The sequence below is a fragment of the Drosophila hydei genome, unplaced genomic scaffold, assembly GCF_003285905.1.
Source record: "Drosophila hydei strain 15085-1641.00,03,60 unplaced genomic scaffold, DhydRS2 tig00008114-arrow-pilon, whole genome shotgun sequence".
Classification (NCBI taxonomy): domain Eukaryota; kingdom Metazoa; phylum Arthropoda; class Insecta; order Diptera; family Drosophilidae; genus Drosophila; species Drosophila hydei.
The window spans coordinates 8967991-8989292 of record NW_022045827.1 but is presented as its reverse complement, the minus strand read 5'-3'; the positions used below and the strand labels follow the sequence as shown (position 1 = coordinate 8989292).

Below are 21302 nucleotides of genomic sequence, written 5' to 3'. Positions count from 1 at the left end.
TCTCTCAAGTGCGCTGCAGGAGCTCAAGCATGGCAAGGTTTTGCAGCTAACAGGAAATTAAGTGGCTAAAAAGTGATATGGACCGAATAAATGCCCAATTAGCAATTGGGCTAACAATTCATAATACAATTGATTTAAAAATAAAATTTAGAGAGAACAGATATTAGATTTTATAGAAGATATATGTGGCCCAAGCTGAGCCAGTTGACTGTCTCTAAGCTTTGCTTTTATTACCTTATTTTTTACATATATTTGAAACTATATTTATGCCATTATTAAAGGGATAATATATGATACAATCAGCTGTCTCAGATTTGCTGGTCATGCTCTAAGCGTAAGGATTGATTTAGAATATCTCGGCTTAACATGAGCGCTCTTAGCAGCAAATCGACTTTTCAGCTGCTTTTTCAAAACTCACTGCTGTGGCTATATTTTCTTCACTAAATTCCATGCTTCATCTGAGTGTTGGCTTCAGAACCAAATGATTGTACTCATGCTCAAACTTGTCCATTGTGTTGGTCTTGAAAATCTCTCACAAATTGTTTTGGCCAAAATAATAATAAGGAATAAATTTTATCATTTATCTTCCATGCGCACATTCCATTAAAAATGATTTAATTTATTATTTAGGCTCAAGCTCAATCATTAATTCATAAAATTGGTCAATATGGGACACTTTGACTTCGTATCACAAATGCCAGCAAAGTCTAAGCAAAGTCAAATTACATTAAATATGAAATATTATGAGCAGAGAAACTTAATAATAAGTCTTATAAATATTCAAGCTGGGTTGTTTAATGAAAACTATAGGCTATTTTATTTTCTTGTTTTATAATAATTTAATATAATTAAAATAAAATTAAATTAAGGAAATAATATCAAAAATTTCACTAACAAAACAAAATATATTTATAAATTTTAATTTAGTTTTAACTTAAAAAATTAACATAAATTTATTTTTTATAATAATTATTCATTTATTTTTATTATTAATTATATTAAATATATAAATTAGATTCTGAAAAATATTTCTATATATGAAAATGATGCAAATTAAAATAATAATCATTTAGTTAAATTTAATAATAATAAATATTTTTTATTTAAGCTTAATTTAATTATAATTTTTATTTTAATTTTAATTTAAGTTTAATATTAATTTATTTTTAATTTTATTTTTTGTTTAATTTTCATTTAGCCCTAATTTAAATTTGATATTAATTTAAATTTAAATTTATTTTAATTTAGTTGTTGTTTTATTATTTGCTTAATTGTTTATTTAATTGTATTTTATGTAACAAATGAACACAAATATGCAATTTTAATTTAATACTAAATTAAAAGCTACTACGTGAAAATTAATGTTAAAGTTTCAATTTATTTAGTTTGCTTTTAACTTTAGTCAGTTCTAAGCAAAACATCTTTATATACAAACATCTCTTGTTGTCTATTGTTACAATTTATAACGAACAGCCAGTAGCTGCTGTTTATATTATATTTCTGGCTAGTAGTAAACAGATATACCGGATACGTATCTGTTTTTCAATTTTCCACGAAAACCCAAAGCCAAACAATGAGAACGAGCAGCATATGCAGTTGCCTAATGAGGCTGCTAGCTGGACAAGCAACAATTTAGGGACACAAACGTGGCTAAAATTGTAAAGGAGTCGGTCGGAAAGTGGGAATTGTTTGGCACACAGTGCGTATGATTAATGCAGGCGCATATTTAATCATTTTTCATGGGTCCGAAATGACAGGCGAGTAGATGATGTAACAACAACTGAACAACAAGGGACAACAATTTGAGGGTTTTTCTGCCAATGAAATTTAAGAGCTGGGCATCGGTTGACAGCCTAACAATTCGTATTAGATAAGAGGCGAGCTATATAAAGGAGGGGGCGGCGGGGCACAATCGAGTGCAACTGACAAAAGCAACAACATCCTGACAGCCACGCCCTCAACCCTCCCCATTCAGGCTGTGAGCAAACAAAAAGAGCCAAACTAAAACTAAACTCATTTAACTTTTGCCATATTTTGTTAGCATTTCACCTTGCCTAACAACAACAACAGCAGCAGCAACAGCAACAATACACAGCAAAAAAAAACTGTTATCAAAATGTCATTCATTCAAATATGTACCTAGTCGCCAAGCATCGCTGGCTGCGTGAACGCCACCCATTTCCATTGTTGATTCTTATTATACATTTTGCCTCTTCTTCCTTCCACTTGCAGTGCCCACCGACAGCAGCAGCAGCAGCAGCAGCAGCAGCAACAGCAACAGCGCATCCTCTACAATTGTCATGGCCGTGGTTACGCCGAGCAGCATTAGCTCGAGTGGCAGCAGCACAACCGAATCGCTGCTGGAGCAGCAACAGCCGCAGGGTAAGTGTCTGGACTTAGCTTACATCCAGTCCACACGGCTGCTCCACTTTAGCCCAAAAAAACTAAAAGCCAAACAATGCCTCGATTTCTTTGCAGGCCAATGCCTGCTGGACGGCATTTGGGTGCCAGAGACCACGGTGCACTGCGAGAAGCAGACGAGCTGCCGCGCCATTCAGCGCACAGGACACTGTTGCCCCGATTATAAATGCGGTAAGTTGTTGCCACTCGCTGCATTTATGCAAAGTGCAGCTGCATCATTTCTGGGCTTACCTTTTACATCGTTTACTCTGCGTTCTCTGTTTCACAGATTGCCAAAAGGACGGCAAGACCTATGCGAACGGTTATAAATTGGTTGATCCGGATACACCCTGCACCGTTTGTTACTGCAAAGGTAAGGCTAGAGCGAAGCTATGCATTGCTCTCGATAAAAAAATTTGAATGTGCAGCAAAAACAATCAAAGGGGCATAGCTCAGCTCTCATGGGCTTAACGCAGGCAATGAAATTTTTAGAAAATTTCCATGCAACTGTTGCCCATAAGCTGGGCAGCTGAATTCTGATGAATATTGGAAATATCACAACTTCTGCCTTTCGCAACATAAGCCATGCAGCATCGGCTCCTTCTTCGCCGGCTCAACTTTCTCCCTACCTTGAACCTGTCCCATTCAGTTAATTTCGATCGAGGCAATTGCAATTTATACCGATTCGAGCAATTATGGCAACGTCTCATTACAGGTGGAGCAATTGTGTGCAGCCCTGTGACCTGTTTCCGCCGCGATGATTGCATGCCCAAATACGTGCCCGGCCGCTGCTGTCCGGAGTATGACAACTGTCCCAGTGAGTGCAGCACTCAGATAATAACTAATCTCGACCATTTCCTCACAGCCGTTTCAATTGTCTGTTCCGCAGTTCTTGACAACAATCCGCCGCTGTCCAGTGAGTCGAGCAGCGCGGCACCGTCGACCGCCAAGCCAGCGCCGGCTGCACCGCCCGCTGGTTTCAATTGGAACATAACCATCAAGGAGATTACCAAGCCGACAGAGATACGCATAACTGATGACAATCACAAGGTCAAACAGACAATACCCACGCGCAAAGCGCCCAATACGGAGGCGCCGTCGGCAGCAACAAGCACGGCAACAACAGCGGCAACGCCAACTGCTGCCGCAGCAGCTGTTGCTGATAGCACAACAGCAGCAACAGATATGCCGGCAAGTGAAGCAACAACAGCAGCTGGAGCAGCAGCAGTTAGCAGCACAGCAGCAACGCCAACAGCAGCAACTGATTCGCCGGCAACACCAACGCTTAGCCAAGACACAAACCCAAAAGCACTTCCAGTCAATGGCAGCGAAAGCTTAAAGCTCATCGCCTCAGTGGGCTACATTGAGCACCCGCTCCCGCATAACACTCACATAGGCGGAGCACAACAGCCGAAGCCGCTGGTCACCTACAATTCGGACGGCTTGCAGCCGTTGGCCGAGAACGATCCCAGCAAGGTGAACATCAAGAGGGAGTATACCACAGAGGGCGTGGCCGGGCTGTACAGCACCAGAGCCGAGGCAGTGCCCATCGGCGCCGGCTCCCTATTGCTGCAAAATGGCTTCAGAGATGCGCTTGTGGACAATGTTGCCAGTGCTGCTGAACTAGAGCCGGATACAGCGGGCAGCGACAACATCTACCACATCATCTCCACCACAGAAGGACCCAGCAGCAGCAGCAGTAGCAGCAGCAGCAGCACTGAGCGTCCATCAATGTCAAGCACAGAGGGACCCATGCAGTCCACTGAGTACAGCTCCACTTATGTCTCAAATGTGACCATGGAACTGGAATCAACTACAGAGGGAATGATAGCAGTCAGCAGCACTAGCAGCACCAGCAGCAGCAGCAGCATCAGCGAACAGCCAAGCTCGACTACTGCGCATCACATGGAAGAGGAAGATGTGCCTCAGGTGGAATCGAATCCGGCTTATCCCTCGCTACCCGAGGACGATTTCAGTCTGCGTGATGTCAACTTTCCGCTAGTCGAGCTGGAGGAGATTGTCGAGGCAGAGAGCAAAGATGAGCAGCGCAGCATAGTCAGCGCCTTCGAGCGAGACAACAAGCGCATCAAGCTGGTCACAGAGAACAGCTTGGATGCCAGCGGCAATGGCAGCGGCGCTGGCAGTGGCGGCGGCAGCGGCGACCCCGAATTCTATCTTGGCTCCACAACCGAGCACATGCTGAGCGAAGCATCCAGTCTGGGCAAGGTCTCCATTCAGCAAGTGCCGCTCATGTACAGCGCTGAGGATAGCTCCGCAGAGACGCGCATTCAAAACGTTAACGAGCTGGCCAAGCTCAGTGCCAGGCAGACAGAAAACGAGACCAGCGGCGAGCTGGACACTGGCAGCGGCAATGGTGAGCTGCGCGAGCCAACAACGCCACGTGCCCAGCGACTGCCCGCCGTGGACATAGATGAGCTGGGCTCAGGCGCCGGCCAGGCCCAAGGCGCAACAGCACAGGACCCCAAGGCAGATGCCGAGAGCCTCAAGCTGGACGAGAGCCTGGAGCAAGCCGACAATGTGATCAAAACCAAGGCAGCTGCGCGTGGCGAGAAAAGCTTCGTCGAGCAAAGCGCCACAGCAGCGGCCCAGCATCTCGAGCGACTCTATCTGCAGCGAATATACTGAGAGAGCGAGAGAGAGGGAATCGCAAGATCAAGCAGGTAGCACAACAAATCTTTTGGTGTATATAAATACTATATATGGTACGTAGCAGAGCTGTAGTTTCCAAGAAGAAATTCAAATGCTTGGGTGAAGCGAACGACTAGGTAAATGCCATGGTAATTCAAAAGTAGTTCAAGAATTACTCAAGTAATTGTTTTTTTTTTTGTGTAATTCTCATACGCAAGCAATTGTAAAACATAAACTAATACTTCTAAGAGTTGGGCATCGATATCGATAGGCAGTTATCGATCCTGAGTGCGCAGTCTAAAAGGAAAGTGAGCGGAAAGTCTTTAGTTTAAGTAGCAAGAGCAACATTAATAAACAGAATCTAATTTGCACAGACTGCAGATTAAATTTTAAATGCAAATCCAACTCAAGCGTTATTTAGACTTGAATTTAACTAGAAATTAAGCATTAATTTAGCAGCAACAACAACAACAACATAAAGCTGGGCTCCCCAAATGCAATAAATTTAAATATAAAAAAAAATAAAAATATTTTTATGAAATTTGCACACTTTGCACTTAGTTATAGAATTTATTTATTCATATATAAATAAAAATTATAACTATAAACTAATACAACTTTTTTGTAATTTAAGAGCACTTTTAACATTGCCACGCCCACACACGCACACACGCACATACAAAATTATTACACATTTTATTTAACTTGTTTTACCTACTATGAATTTATTTAATATTTAATTTATTGCATAAACTATACGAAAAACAAGATGGAACGCAAGGCAAATGCTCTAGTGATGTTTTTAATGCAAATTATATAGTCCTCTTCGATTTGAAAAGCTTTTAAGTTTAGACTGAATATTGAAAGTTTTAATTTAAAGCAACTACTTTAACTATTATTTAAATATATTACACAAAAAAATATATATATAAACTTCCCGAAATTCATTTAAATATAAATAAAGTGTCAAAGTGCAGTCATTTTTTTAGGTCTTAAGCTAATGAAAATATATACTTAAAAAAAAATAAAAAAAAAAACATAAATAATTTATTTAAGCGCGCAAAAATGAAGTTCTGTTGAGCAATAAATAATTGCACAAACGAGAAAAAAATATAAATTTATAATAAAAATATATATAAAATAAATTAAAAATGTACTTTAACTAGCGTAAATTTAGTTTCAAGTTCATTTTCATGTGTACGAATAATAATAAAAAGTATAAATATATAAATAGTAATAAAAACATGTGTGTGAAATATACAATTTTAGTTGGTGAACTGCCAGTTAAGCGCGTGAGAAGCGTGTAGAAGAGCGCACAGTTGAGTGAAGCGCATAGAAGAGTGCAAAGATATGGGCACTCAGGCAGCGTTGTGAGTGACTGAGAAGCGCACTCCTAAGGGAGCATGGTATTGAGTGAAGCACACTTGGAAGAGCTCAAAAAGGCGCTACAAGTAGAAGCTGTTCGAGTAGTTATAAAAATATTTTTATGCATATTTGATAAAATTAAGTTGAGAACGTGAGAAGAATGTTCAAATATTCTGTTCGCTTGTGAGACGCGTAGTAGAAGCTGAAATATACCAGTATAAAGCTGATATACATATATTTCAGCAGAGAAGAGCATCAAATTATGTGAAAGGCTGGCGTGAGAAGCGCATAGGAGAGCGTAAAAGTGAGTGAAAGGCATTTAGAGCGACGGAGGATCGCTGTGGAAGCTAGAGAAAACTTTGTATTCAATAAAAGCTTTCAAGTGCTTTAAAATGTTTAGTTAACTGCAAGCTAAAGGCAAGAGAATCAAAGAGAGAGGCATTGTGGTCTTGAGAAATCTTGAGTGGCAACGACAACTGCAAGCTAAGAGCGTTGTGTGGCACAGCTGTTTGGTTTGATCAAAAGCTGAACTGAAGAAGATTTGTCGACGCGCACTTGTCCTAGCAACAATTGCGCAATTGGACACACCCACAGCAACAGCAGCAACAACAGCAGCGACGGCAACAATGACAACAATAGCAACATGACTTTTCATTAAATATGCAAGTGCATGCGGCGGCAATTACCAAGAAATTAAATGAACGAAACGTAGACAACAAATATCACGACAAACACGACGACGGCTACAACGAATGTTGCATCACAACGGCAACAGGCAAAAGTTGCCGCCGCAGCAGCAGCAGCAACGGAGACCGCAGAGCAGCGCCTCGGCTTACGCCGCAGGCAACAATAATGACAACAGTCAATATATTGAGTGTAATGAAAAATACACTTAAAAAAAACAAAAGTGTTACGCAATAAGGTTGAGGAGCTGGCAGCGAGCTTTTGGTTAATTTCGTATGCGCCACGGGATACCAATTGGAGAAAGTCTGCGACGGCCTCTTCGTGTGTTTGATTAGACCCAAAAAGCACTTTCGATTAGAGGAGCAACTGGTTTGTAGGAGCTAGACTTTCGCTTTCGTTAAAGTTCAAGTCAAAGCTAATGGGAAAGAGCAAAAGTCACATTTGTAATACTTAAATAAATTTTTTGTTTTTATTTTCTGTTTTTATAAACTTAACAAAATGCAAATGTCCAAATCGCATGACTTGTACGATGTCCATTAATTTCGTCCAATTTGGTCGACCTGCGTCTGCAGATTGTTTATCACCTCCGATGGCACCGTGTCGCCGAGTATGTCGAAGAGATTGATGCGCTGGTTGCCGGGTATCTGCTCATAGGCGCCCAGCTCGATGCCCTCCTGCACGTTCTGAATCTGCGCATCCTTGGGTATGAGCAGCGTCTGCTGCGCCTGCCGGATGGCCTCGTTCGAGTAGGCGGCGCCCTCACGGGTCTGTGGCAAGCAGCGCACGCTGCCAGCCAGCAGCAGCACGGACAGCACGGAGCACAGCGCGAAGAATTTCATTTTGTTGTTAACTGCAAGAGAGATGCGCGTTTTATTTATGTTATTCAATAGCTTCGACGCCTTTCCTTTCTTCTTTTACTGTTTTTTTTTTTTTTTTTGTTTTATAAACACCATTCGCTGTCTTACCTGGCGCGTTAGCTTTGTTGTAATGATTCGGCTGCGCAGGCGCCGCGCGCTTTTTATAAGCTGAGCCCGAGCACTGGAAGCGGCGCTGCGTCTGGAAAGTCGCAGCAAACATTTCGCTTGTTTATTTCTGGTTTTTCGATCAGTCAAATGCAAGAAATTCAACAAATGAAAGAGCTTAACAATTTACCATTGGTAGTTTTATTTAACTTTTTTTTGCCAAGCGACCCATAAAAGTTGATTATTTTTAGAGCAGTCAAATAATAAAAATGATATTATTGAGCATTTGTCCACTTTTGTGGCTTAACCTTCGCCACATAACAGAAATGTCAAGAGGCGCTTAACCTTCCAGTGCGCAGACAAGTTGTTGTAGGCATTGCTATCTGGTTCATTAATGGCCAAAGCGAGGCAGATTTAATGAAGTTGAACAATTGCGCACGGCTTGAAGAGCCACCGAATTGTTAATTGCTAACCAGCTATGGTTTTTAATATTTTTGCGTAAGCCGTCAAAAACAACTGCAGCTGTTTGTTTTTTTTTTTCACTTTTTACTGTTTCTTCGGCAGCGCAGCGCATATCAATATTAATTAATAAACGATTAAGTTTTTGGGTATATTGCTATTTTTTGCACGTTTGCATTGCATAAGAAATGAATGATTAAGTAAGAGATGGTAACGGCATCTGCATTTAATAGGTAGTTTGTCAAATTTATTAGCTGTCTTTGCATAAATTTGGCGGTAAATTTTAAATAAACGATAACAGCTCATGTAACGCGATAAAAACTACACTTTGTAATAGTTATGCCAGGTTGGCAGGTCACCAAAGACTTATCGTCAGCCGCCACTATTTGTTGCGCTGTGGAAACAAAATGTCAATATTGGAAAATGTATTGTTTTGCTTAATACATTTTAATAATCACAGAAAATATTAATATTTACCATAAAATAGATGTTAACTATTGTATTTTTTGTGCTCTGTTGAGCACGTTTTAGCCGGTGTTTTCATTGAATTCGCATAGCTAAAACACCAACTATCGATAATTGTTAAATGTACATCACTAATATATTTGTGGGCACCACAATTTTTTGTGATTTGTTTAATAAATAATTATTTGTTAATTAAAATAAACGAGAATTATTTAAAAAACTCTTTACTGTTCTACAGGGCCAAGTAAGTGCACTAAGGAAAACATCTGAGCACTTCAGCTTCTGCTCACAAGTCCCGAAAGCGAAACCAAAACACCGCATTGAAACGCACGTGTGCGGGAATATGGAAGTAGAAAACGGCGAGGGGCAGGTGCAGGTACACCTGAAAACCAAACAAGAACAGTAAGTATTCAAGTGCTATTGGTTGGTAATTATAATCAACAATGACTTTTTTAGCTATGCCGTGCCTGATGTCCCATATGCGATCGAAGGCAGCGTTTCCACCACGGAACTGAATATATTTCTTAATGCGCTTCTGCAAAGTAAAGGCGCTGAAGGAGTTGACTTTGATTTTCTTGTGTTTGATGAGTATCTGCGCGGTAGATTGTGTGATCATCTGCGAGAGAAGGCAATTAGCTTTGAGGATGCCATTGATATTGAGTATGTAGAACGATTCCCTGCACCAGAGCCGCAGGATTGTCTGCTGCACGACGATTGGGTGTCTGCTGTAAAAGCAAGTGGCAAATGGATACTCACTGGCTGCTACGACAACACCATAAACATCTGGACATACAAGGGAAAACACAAGCTCACTATACCCGGTCACACAGCGCCCATCAAAGCCGTAGATTGGATATCCCTAGATGATGAAAACGGTCGCTTTGTCTCCACCTCACAGGATCAAACTGCCATGATGTGGCAATGGAATATTGCATCGAATGCCGTGGAATGTGTGTCTGTGTGCAAGGGTCACGAGCGCGGTGTCGATAGTGTCTGTGTTAGTCCGGACGCACAGCGCTTCGCCACTGGCTCCTGGGATACAATGCTTAAAATATGGTCAGCTGAATTGGAAGACGCTGGCGACAGCACCGCAAAGCGTGCCAAGGAGAGCGGCGTTAGAGTAAGTCCATTTGAATTAAATAGTTCATAAATTCACTATAATATATGAATTACAGACGCCGCGGATGACGCTGCAGGGACATCGGGAGAGCATTTCAGCCGTGCAGTGGATGGATTGTAATACTTTGCTAACTAGCAGTTGGGATCATACGCTTAAAGTATGGGACCTGAACCTAGAAGGAATCAAGACGGAGATATCCACCAACAAATCTATATTCGATGCCAGTTACTCCAAATTGAATAACTTAATTGTTACCGCATCGGCGGATAAAAATCTACGTCTATATGATGCACGGACAAATCGTATGTCTAGATTAGATCACGTAACAATTTATAAAACTAAATGGATAAATATTTTTCGCTTTTTCAGAAGGTTCGGTGGTTCGCAACACCTACCTAGGACACAATGCTTGGGTGCAGACGGTCATGTGGTCAAATACGGAGGAGTTTCTATTTGTATCGGGAGCATACGACAACCAGAACAAACTTTGGGATTGCAGAAGTCCCAAGGCACCGCTTTATGATTTGCTAGGTCATGGCGAAAAGGTTCTGGACATCGACTGGTCGAATCCTAAATATATTGTTTCTGGCGGTGCGGATAACACTGTGCGCGTATTTAAATCAAGCAAAGCAACTGTTGAGAATATGGAAACAAAGTAAACTGTGGACATATACAATTAATATATAGTAACTGCTAGACGCCGCTAAGTTTAAATAAAATGTACATTTTTTTGTCAACACAACTATCGACTAAAATTTTTGCAATTGCTACCGGCGATATATTGCACACGCTTATAGCGACTATCGATAACGACGCTGCATCGATATTAAATTGACAACAAAAGAAATATCAAAAGCGGTCGACCGCTTGTCTGCCTGCCTGCTCGACAACGACCAGCTTAACAACAATTGTAGCAAATTTAATGAAGTTACAATTTAACAAGAACAAACAAACGGGACAATTAAAGTGTAAAGTACGACGCGTTAGGCAACGCTCGCCAAACAAAGAACAGCACAGCGAAAACAACGCGGCCAAGTGTGAGACATCGAGCGAGAAAGAGAGGCGAGAGAGTTAGCGCGACAACAGGGAGCAGAACAATTTTGCAGTGTTTTCGCGACGTAAAAATAATCAAATTTTATTTGCAAAAGGTGCGTATAGTACAATTAACCCCGTGCAGTTCTTTGTCTCAGTTCAGCAATGTGTTATTGGCCCAAATTGTGCAATCGTGCGATTGACAGCTAGGCGACGGCTTTCCGAACGCGTTTTGCAAATGTCTGCGTTGAGATGATTGATTTTTTTAACTGCATCCGCGTGCAAGCAACAAACCTCTACATATTTCCTAGTAAACGCTAAAATTAAACACAACAACTATGCACTTGCAGCACGGCCTTTGTCATGGCCAATAGCAAACTCCAAACGCTGCTGCTGATGCCCCTCTTCTGGTTGCCGAAGCAGCAGCAGCAGCGGCGGCAACGCTTGCCAAAATGGCCGCTCGTCTCTGCGCCTCTCTCTGCACGGGCAGCGCGCTCCGGTGATTAAATTTAATCCGATGGGGCTTTAAATGAATAGATTGTGGCATGAGAATTTTGGGCTCTCAATTTTGCAGCTTGTTTGCTTATTGTCTCCACCCAGCTAAACGGGTCAAGGACCTGCAAGAATCGCCAGTGCTGCGGCATCTAGTTCAAGTGCAAATATAGTTCAGTTATGTGTTTGATTGTTAACTCGAATGTTTTTGATATCATGACATTTCTATTCAATGGAATTGATTTTTTTTGCTTTCTTATTTGCTGCGAAAGTTCGGTTTTTATCGGGTGGCAACGCCAGGGTCTTAATGTCTGATAATTCGAAATCATATTCTTAATCTCTGTTATGTGGAGAAAATTGTTTTTATGACAAATAAATACATTTCAATTAAATCGGAATTAAAGCAGACAAATTTTATCGTACCTGAATTCTAACGCTTTGTTTTTGCTTTACAGCCCTCCTTAAAACTAAGACACACCATACAAAAAGACTGTAAACAACATCATGTCCTCAACTCCAGCAGCAGCGTCTGGTGCCGGCAGCAGTGCCACCAGCTCCAGCGTTGCGGCCACATCGAGCTCCGGCTCCTCTAGCAGCACTGCCTCCACCAATCAGACCACAGCCGCAAGCACACCAGCACGCGGTCGTGGCGGCGCCAATACGAATGGCGGTAGTGCTGGCGCCAATGCAGCTTCAGGCAGTAACAATTCAACGGCAACTGCAACCAGCGACGAGCCACGCAAGGATACGAAGTCAACGCCAAGAATATCTAAAGCACTGGGCACCTCGGCCAAGCGTATACAAAAGGAGCTGGCTGAAATCACATTGGATCCGCCGCCCAACTGTAGTGCTGGTCCCAAGGGTGATAATCTGTATGAATGGGTATCAACCATATTGGGTCCACCTGGCTCCGTCTACGAGGGCGGCGTATTCTTCCTGGACATACATTTTTCGCCCGAGTATCCATTTAAGCCGCCCAAAGTCACATTTCGCACTCGCATCTATCACTGCAATATCAATAGCCAAGGCGTCATTTGTCTGGACATCCTAAAGGACAATTGGTCGCCGGCGCTGACCATATCAAAAGTTTTACTCTCGATTTGTTCCCTGCTCACAGATTGTAATCCTGGTACGTACAATGTTTATATCTTGCCTAATTTTACGGTAATTAACTTATAATTTCTGTGCTTCTAGCTGATCCTCTGGTTGGCAGCATTGCCACGCAATATTTGCAGAATCGAGAGGAGCACGATCGAATTGCGCGTCTCTGGACAAAGCGGTAAATAGGCACATAAACAAATACACCGAACAACCCTTAATTTGTATCTACTCCATAGGTACGCAACATGATGCGCAAGTCCTAGCATTAAACACGTACCACAAGCTGCAGCAAGAAACGAAAATTCGCAAATTATAAATAAATATATTAAAGTACGCTAACTATAAACTTAACAACACAAAACACAAGGAGACAACGGCAACCAACAACACCAACCAACCAACCAACAGTCGTAAATAGCTAAACCACATAAGTCATAAAAAGAAGTCAAACATAGTTTCCTGATATGGTAATCATTTTTTCAATCCCACTCACACATGCTAGTTTGATGTATATTATTAATTATGCATTGAAATGGAGTGCAAAAATGAAACTGAAACATTTTGTAGTTGCGTGTTCCAAATTTCGTTTGTTTTAGAACCAAGTCAGAAAACTAACAAAAATAAAAATAAACACACTGAACATAATGAACCATAATAAACGCATCATTAAACTTCACATTGGCATATTTACTAATCAACTACATGAATAAATAATTATAAATACAATTAGTTTACATTACGAGTATCTGTACAGTGTTAAGTAAAAATGGAGCTAAACAATTAACAACAAACAAAGCCTATTTTAGTAAATATACTTATTAACACAACAAACAAACAAAGCATAACAAATAACAAATCGTCAGGGCAGCAAATTTCGTAATTTTGTGGAAATTTTCAATTATAACTGGCCGCAACAACAAAATTCTTGACAAAAAATTAAGAGAAACAAAAAAAAAATGAAAAAGACTCAATGTAAAAACGAATTACAATATATTTATAAAACAATGTAAGACACAACTTTTTCAAAATTGCAAAACAACTTTTTGTTATTTATATAAACAATTTGATTTAGTTTTTCTTTTAATGTGATATCCGTAAGCGTCAAATTCGTTCTTTGGCTATTCTCGTGCTGTAAAAATTGTGTATTATTAATGGAAATGCGAGCATGAATAAATATTAAAATATGAAAATCGCGAAATTTGCATGGTATTTTAAACAAACTGCAAAATTTATAAAACAAGCAAAAACAAAACGAAATGAAATGAAAATGAAAATGAAAACAAAACAAAGAAAAACTTCCTATTATTTTGTAGTTTTAATGACTCAAATTAAAGAAAAAACAAGTAAATGCGTTTAAATAAACAAGTTTATGAACAAGAGAACTTAAATATAAAAAAAAACAACAAAATAAAGGAAAATATTTAAAAATGTGAAGCAAATGCTTTAAATGGGTCTCCAAATGCCAATTATTTATTTGATGCGTTCTTAAACATATTAAATTTACTAGATTAGAGCTCTAAAAAAATATTTTATTTTATTTAGCAACTTTTTGTTATGATTACGGAGTTCGCTTATCAACATGGTAAGGATAGTATATTTATTTAAAGCAGCTGGTTTATGTTACTGATTGATTTGGGGCTTTTAGATGATATACTTTTAAAACTCTGCTTCATTTCTTGTTTACTGTTTGTTTACAGATCTCAGCAAGTAGCTGAAAATTTATTATACATTGAATGATTTTTATTTATTATATATATTCATTATAAAGCTGACATTTGAATCGATTTGGGAACAATTAAATTCTTATTTTTTATTATGGATTTTTTTTATATGGATTTCTATTGCAGACATTAGCTTACCAGACCTTTTCCAGCAATATCATACTGATATATCTGTATAGAAGACATATAGCTGCAACACTATATTCCGAATAAATCCATTCTTAATATTGGAGGAAGAAAAGACAAGGAAAAGTCTGAAATCAAAATACCTCCAGCCCAATTATATTTTTTGTTTCAAACACAATTTAATTTTCAGCAAATTTGAATACTTTAAATTAAGTTTTATTTGTTATGTATATATATATATATAATTGTTTATATAAAATATGTTTGACATTCATTTCAATTAACTACTTTGGGTCAGATGGCAGAGCTTGACGCCGCTGCGCAGATGACGCCAAAAACCCCCAACCCTTACGAGACTGGCACAGAAATCGGTATATATATATATATATTTATATGTATGTATATGTATGTGGTAAACTACGACAGATGCCCCGCCTTATAGATACATCCCATTGACGAGGAAGTCAGCCTCCTGGGAATAGGGCGTTTTGCCGCCCATGCGACGTGCTCGACGCCCCACCGTACGCATGCGACAGCCAATCAGTATGGACAGCGCAGCGGTTACCAGCAGGCCCAGCGTCAGGGAGAGCACCGCGCCACCGGGACGCTCTGAGTGCCCGTCATGATCTCGGAACTCCAACGCCAGGTTCTCGTGTATCATTTTGTATTGCTCGTGCACGGGGCCAACGGGCGCTGGCAATGCTGGCGGCGGCAACTGTTGCTGCTGTTTGTTTTGCTCCAGCGCCAGCTCGATGGGATCCTTGGTAGCCTTGCTCTTGGCCTTCTTGTGCTTGCGCTGCTTCTGTAAAATAGATGCCTAGAGTTAACCAGCAGCGATACCCTGGAGACTTGTTAGTTCACCTTCTTGGGCGGCTCTGTGGATTTGTCCTCGTCGTAGTCATCGTAGTCATCATCAGCTGCCTGGCTCTTGTCATGAGTGGGCGCTGCATTGAGCACTGGCAGCATGGCTTGCTGTGGCGACTGTGCTGCTGGCGGTGGCTGAGGCGGTGCTGGTGTCGGTGCCGGTGCTGCTGCAGCAGTTATGTAGGCGTGGCTCTGTTGTTGTGGCTGCTGCACAGCAATTTGAGCTGGCGGCGCAGCAACTTGTGGCCAGTTAACCATTGGCGACTGCTGCGCCACGCTCACCACTTGCTGCGGCTGCTGTTGTTGCTGCTGCTGCACATAAATTCCTGCGCTTGGCAGCGACATGCCATACAAAGAGCCACCGACGGGCGCCGCATTATTATTAGTATTGTAGGCCGGCAACTGGAGCTGTGGTGACAACTGTGGTGCCAGCGGCGCAGGTGGAGGTGGCTGGCCCTGAACCTGCCCCTGACTATTTGTCGACTGCTGCTGCTGCTGCTGCAGTTGCAGGCCGCCTTTATGATTGAATATGTGACTGTTCAGCTGTTCATCTGTTGAGGAAGTAAATGGTTAAACGCACAGCTAATTGAATTAATTACAAGTAGACACTGAGACCAGTACAAGACACACACATACACACTTAACACCACACTCCTACCCACTAACACACTCGTAAATCAATTCTGAGTGACGGGCTCCCATTACAACAATGAAAACTGATGGGTAATTGCCATTTTCCCAGCAACTTCTCAAGTGCCCGCAGCCAATTGGCCAGAGTGGACATCGGAGCAGCAGCTGCAGCCATTGCGTGCTCTTTGCCAGCAATTTATGTGCTAATGTCGCACACGAGACAAGCTAACTTCATCGTGGTTTTAGCAACAAGCTCATGCAGTTATTACATTTTGTTATAAATATTTATTGTAATTTGGCTGAGATAAAAGAGATCTATGTGATTACTACATACTTGCAAGTGGCATATATCTCTTATAAGATTTTATATAGACTCTAAAGAGTTAGGGTGGTCTTCAGGCACGCATATACCCTCTTCACTTATAACAGGGTATAGGAATGAAATGGTTTCTTAGATATATAATTGCTTAGATGCGAATGGCTGTCTCCAGAGCTGAATCAATTAGAGAGGAAATGAAGCTTAAACGGATGTTGCCTTTTTTCAGATTGAAATTTAAGCAATGCCATAATTTAATGCAGCATAAATAAAGTTTCCCAATTCCCTATTTGCCTTCGCTATAACTTTATGAAAGTTCATGTAAACAGAAATTCTCGCAATATGAACGGCCATCAACTTATGTCCCCTGAGGTCCTGCGCTTACATAGTTTTGTTACTTGTTTATGGCCACGTTTGTATGCCTTTCGTTCGGCTCTCCTCTAGCAGCACCCTAGGGCGTGCCTAGCAAATATTTTGTCAGAGCAAATGGGCAGCAAACTGTTCAGGCTGGCTCTTTGGATAAACTAGCAAATTAGGCATTTAGTTTGGCTTGTGCTTAAGCTTTGTTATCTGACTAAGTAAATTTGTAGTCGACTCTTAAATACCCTCTATATTTTTGAGCAACTCTGTCTGACTCCATCTCTATCCACATCAATTCCTGATAGCTTGGGTTAAAGTTGTATCAATCTGACTTCGCTTAATGTTTGGGTTCAACAAACTTCAACAACTGCCCTAAATTTGTATTTAATTAATATTTAACAATAAATAAGACCCGCTTAATAATAATCAAATTAGCTAATATTAATACCTAACTGATTATTAAAAATTAATTTTTTGCCTTCTCTTTAAATGCGAATTGAATTTAAAATATATTTCCTTATATTAAAAATATAATATTCAGACTCATTCAAGTTATGCTCTGCACAGATTGAGTTTGAATTATTCACAAATGTTATTCATATTTACCCGTATTCACAATCTCTTGAGCTTGTGGTTGCTGCTGTTGCTGTTGTTGCTGTCGTTGCTGCTGTTGCTGCGTCTCCGTAATTAGTTTGCGATTAGCCCAAGCGGACGCATCCTCACGATTGTTAACCATAGGCGGTGGCGGAGGTGGTGGCGGTGGGGGACCCAGCACTATAACATGTTGTTGCTGCTGCTGTGGCTGTGCTGCCTGCAGCTGTTGTTGTATGGGCGGCACTGGCTGATATTGCTCCATGTTGTTGCTGTTGCTGCTGGGCTTTGTGGCAACGGCATTGCACTGAAAAGTTGGTCAACAATTGTGAAAATCTGACACAAGCCGAACGGGTGTGTGTGTGTGGGAGTGTGTGTGTTTGTCAACTCACTTCCGGTCCCTCGTCGCTGCCATCTTCGCACTGGGGAATGCCATCGCAGGCATTGTAGACGGCAATGCATTCGCCCGAATGGCAGCTAAACTGAAAGCGTCCACAGTGAGCAGCGGGCGCTGTAAATGGGAAGCGGAAAGTACGAATTGGCATTTGCATAATGAATATGTGTCAGCGTGTTGGCTACGAACCGCTTTGGGGTGGAGCCGCTGCTGCTGCTGCTGCTGCTTGTGCTGACTGAGCCACGCCCAGTGGCTGTGAGCTGCTCGCTGTGGGCACGACCGCATTTGTGGGTTTGTCGCGCTGTACTTCCGGCTTGAGCTTCAGGTTGCTCAGCTCCCACTCCTGCTGGGAGATGTTGTTGCTGGGTATATGGGGCAACTGTGGCCGCGGCGTGCTGGCCAGCTCCGTGGAGCTGCGCACCTGCGGCGTCAGCACAGCGCTCGTATAGTTGGCGTGTCGCGTGAACTTGCAGTGGAAGTTCTCGGGCGGACCGCACTCGAAGAGATAGCAATAGCCGCCGGACTTGCGCTCGAAAATATACACATCGCAGGCATCCGTCTCACAGCAAAGCCGTTCGCACTCCTCCAGCGTATCCAGCTCCAGGCCCTGCAGATATTTGCCGCCAATCGCCTGGGACTCGCCCGTGCGTATGATGGTGTTCTTGTGCACATCGAAGTGACCTGCATTGAAGATGCTCGATTGGCACAGTCCAACTAACTAGCTACCTAATCTCTTACCTATGCAAACTTCCAGATCCATGCGCTTCGCCAGGCGATGCGTGGCGCTGGCTGCAAACTCTGGCTGTCCGGCAGCTGCCATGCTGAGCAGCAGCAGCTGGAGCAGCTGAAGCGGCAACAGCTTAAACAACATTTTGCAGCTGACTTGTGGTTGGCCTTTTGGCTAATTGCTTGGGCTTTGCTGGACACAGCTCACTGACTGTGCGCTTGAGGGGATGGGGGCTCGGCTTGTGCTGCGCGTTACGGGGGCTTGGCGTGTTTACAAATTTTACACGCTTATTGATTTTTTGGTAACAGCACAAAACTTGCGTAGTTTCTATTTTACCAATTACTGATACTTAAACAGCACTTGGCGTAGCACAACTTATTCGAGAAATGTTAATTTTTATTTCTTTTGAAAAGGCTTAATTATTTCTTCATAGTAATTATGATATCAAGGCAGCTCAGCTTGCTGCCCGAAATGTAAACCAATGGAAAATGCAAAAGAAAATTCAGCAGCAAATCATATAGGTAGCAACCCTTAACTGTAAAGCTCGAAAGCTTTGCAAAACAGCTGTAAGAACTGAACTTTGGCTCAAGAAAATTAACAATATATAAGTTTGTTTAATTTATATAAAAGCTATATATCAAATATATAAACATATATTTATATATATATCAATCATATAATTATCTATCTAATATCATACATAATATACATTTATCTAAAGTTTCGCCTTATCATCAACTGTTTTCCATGAAAGCTCCAAGCACTCTCTCTCTTCCTCTGGGTGTCTCTCTCTTGGCGCTCTTCCAGTGAACATATGTTAGCTTTATGCTTGAATTTCAACCCTAACCTTGCAGCACCTTGTGGCACAACAACAATGTCAGCTCGTATTAGCGCATCCCTGCCCGTGTCCTTTGCCTTGCTCCTATTCCCGTGCCATCCCTAAACAGATTTATAACTGCAAACATGTAGACGGCACTTTATAATAAAAATCAATAAAAGCTTTCGTATCTTCCTTCTATTTTATATTCGTTTTTGTTGCTCTCTTCGTAGGCTTTAATAATTTAGCAGTGGTTGAGGGTGGCTGAGGGTCCTAATGTCTGCGTGGATGGGCCGATTTGGGGCTAGCAATCAGGTAGATTGTTGGTAAATATTATGATGTGGCATGCGAAATACATAAGGCCTCTCTACATGCTGTCATTTCAATTGTTTGCGATGTCAGTTTAAAGTTCTGTCAAGTGTACTCAAATGGGTAGTATATGAGTATTTATAAGTATTGTTAAGCACACTTTTGTACCTGCAGGTACAGAAAAGTGTGTAGAGGGCTCTTGATGATTGTTATAAAATGAAATATATTTATATATATATATATATGTATATATGTATAAAATTTATTATGTATACAAAGTACATTATTCAATAATTCTATTAATGATATCAGTATCTGGCAATTACGGTTATTCGAGCATACTCAAAGAAGAAAGATTTATGATATAAATATTTTTAATATTTTTTATTAATATAATAATTTAAATATGTTCCTTTACCACCTCCCTCACTCACCTTTTAATTATAGCTCTAATTAATATTCCAACTATCTGAGATCCTAAAATTCATTTAAACTGAACTAGCTGTTAAGTTTCTCTTATCCCTGGTCATATACACATGTACACATATGTGTATGTATGTATGTACGTCTGTATACATTACACCCATTCCAGCTACTTGTGCGTAGCCGCAGCATAAGCCGAAAATGTCTATAAATAGCATCAGACCAGACGCACAAAATTGCACACAGCAACACAGCCACTAAACAGCTGTAACAGCCGCTCTAACAGAACTCTGTTAACAGTTAACAGAGCGCGCTCTCGCCGCCAAGGGCGGCGCATGCGTTGCATTGGGGTGACAACTTTAAAGCTGTTGAAGTTGAATCAACTTGAAAATGTTAATGAAAAATAAAAATAAAGCGATAAGCGGTAAAGGGTCGCTAACACCCACACCCCACACCCCACACGCACACACGTACACACATGCACACATAAACATAGACTGACTGCGTTTATTAAAACACCCAGGCGCACATTGCACAAAGGCCAAGTCAGGCAACAACCATAATGACTACAACAACAATAACAATAACAACCCCTTCTGGCCGGGGCACATGCACAAGGCAAAAAGAAAAACAGAAGCATTTGGAGCCATAAAGTGGGCAAATGTGAGCAGAAAAAAACCATTGCATATTCCAGGGGGCTGCTCCTGCTGCTAACCAAGTGGCAGCGTGTTAGACGCTGCTAACTGTGTGCGTGTGTCTGTGTGCGTAGTTGTTTGTGAGTGCACTCACAGCGCCGACTGCCAGCAGCAGCAGCAGCAAACAGCAACAACAACAGCTTTAAATTGCATGTTCAGTTTTTGGCGAGCGATTTTAATGCTTTTAATTTGAATGATGCGAAAGTGGGGGCCAAAGTTTGTGGCAAGCTTGTTGTTGTTGCTGTTGCTGTTGCCATGTCATTTAAGTTAATAGCAGTAAAATGAAAAAGAACAAAATAGTTTGCATTTATTTGTTGGCGGCTCACATTGAGGTTACACCTAATTGCAGCGAGCGTGTTTTAAAGTATTTTATCGATTTGCGTCGCTTTCAATTTTCGTGCTGGCAAATTGCATGAAGTTCATATCCCCTGTCTACAAAATATTCCAAGTATCTGGGGAATGCATATTTTCTATTTATTTTTCTCTCTCTTATTTTTATGCCGTCTGTCTATGGGAAATTCTGCGAATAGTTTATGAGCGCCAGGATTTGTCTGCGTTCTTGCTGTTGCTCAGAGCCTAGGGGCAAAACGAAACAAAAAA

The 21302-nt window shown here is 41.2% G+C and overlaps 5 protein-coding genes across 6 annotated transcripts in view; 3 read left to right on the top strand and 2 right to left on the bottom strand.

Annotated features, from left to right (window-relative positions):
- The window catches only part of LOC111601259 (flocculation protein FLO11), a 38367-nt gene extending 32815 nt beyond the window's left edge, over nucleotides 1-5552 (top strand). For both annotated transcript variants that reach the window (XM_023317768.2, XM_030224433.1), the window contains exons 3-7: nucleotides 2233-2382; nucleotides 2479-2592; nucleotides 2690-2773; nucleotides 3116-3217; nucleotides 3290-5552. In XM_023317768.2, the coding sequence (XP_023173536.2) occupies nucleotides 2233-2382; nucleotides 2479-2592; nucleotides 2690-2773; nucleotides 3116-3217; nucleotides 3290-5046 (2207 nt within the window). In that variant the 3' untranslated portion in view covers nucleotides 5047-5552. The remainder of the gene's footprint in view (nucleotides 1-2232; nucleotides 2383-2478; nucleotides 2593-2689; nucleotides 2774-3115; nucleotides 3218-3289) is intronic.
- Nucleotides 5553-7586: 2034 nt separating this feature from the next.
- LOC111601558 lies at nucleotides 7587-8078 on the bottom strand. The gene is made up of 2 exons (XM_023318204.2): nucleotides 8064-8078; nucleotides 7587-7948 (listed from the first exon to the last, which is right to left on the bottom strand). Exon 2 carries the CDS (start codon nucleotides 7935-7937, stop codon nucleotides 7635-7637), a length of 303 nt encoding a protein of 100 aa, XP_023173972.1. The 5' UTR covers nucleotides 7938-7948; nucleotides 8064-8078; the 3' UTR covers nucleotides 7587-7634.
- An 815-nt stretch (nucleotides 8079-8893) lies between these two features.
- Nucleotides 8894-10777, top strand: LOC111601543 (ribosome biogenesis protein WDR12 homolog). The gene is made up of 5 exons (XM_023318180.2): nucleotides 8894-8944; nucleotides 9223-9386; nucleotides 9441-10104; nucleotides 10160-10406; nucleotides 10474-10777. The coding sequence occupies exons 1-5, from the start codon at nucleotides 8927-8929 to the stop codon at nucleotides 10761-10763; spliced, it is 1383 nt and encodes a 460-aa protein (XP_023173948.2). The 5' UTR covers nucleotides 8894-8926; the 3' UTR covers nucleotides 10764-10777.
- Nucleotides 10778-10847: 70 nt separating this feature from the next.
- On the top strand, nucleotides 10848-13674 carry LOC111601548 (ubiquitin-conjugating enzyme E2-24 kDa). The gene is made up of 4 exons (XM_023318192.2): nucleotides 10848-11252; nucleotides 12084-12757; nucleotides 12823-12907; nucleotides 12966-13674. Exons 2-4 carry the CDS (start codon nucleotides 12133-12135, stop codon nucleotides 12976-12978), a joined length of 723 nt encoding a protein of 240 aa, XP_023173960.1. The 5' UTR covers nucleotides 10848-11252; nucleotides 12084-12132; the 3' UTR covers nucleotides 12979-13674.
- A 1175-nt stretch (nucleotides 13675-14849) lies between these two features.
- On the bottom strand, nucleotides 14850-18927 carry LOC111601095 (putative uncharacterized protein DDB_G0271606). Its single transcript, XM_023317536.2, has 6 exons — nucleotides 18470-18927; nucleotides 17921-18412; nucleotides 17730-17848; nucleotides 17353-17644; nucleotides 15438-15991; nucleotides 14850-15378 (listed from the first exon to the last, which is right to left on the bottom strand). The coding sequence occupies exons 1-6, from the start codon at nucleotides 18600-18602 to the stop codon at nucleotides 15013-15015; spliced, it is 1956 nt and encodes a 651-aa protein (XP_023173304.2). The 5' UTR covers nucleotides 18603-18927; the 3' UTR covers nucleotides 14850-15012.
- Between the last annotated feature and the right edge of the window lie 2375 nt (nucleotides 18928-21302).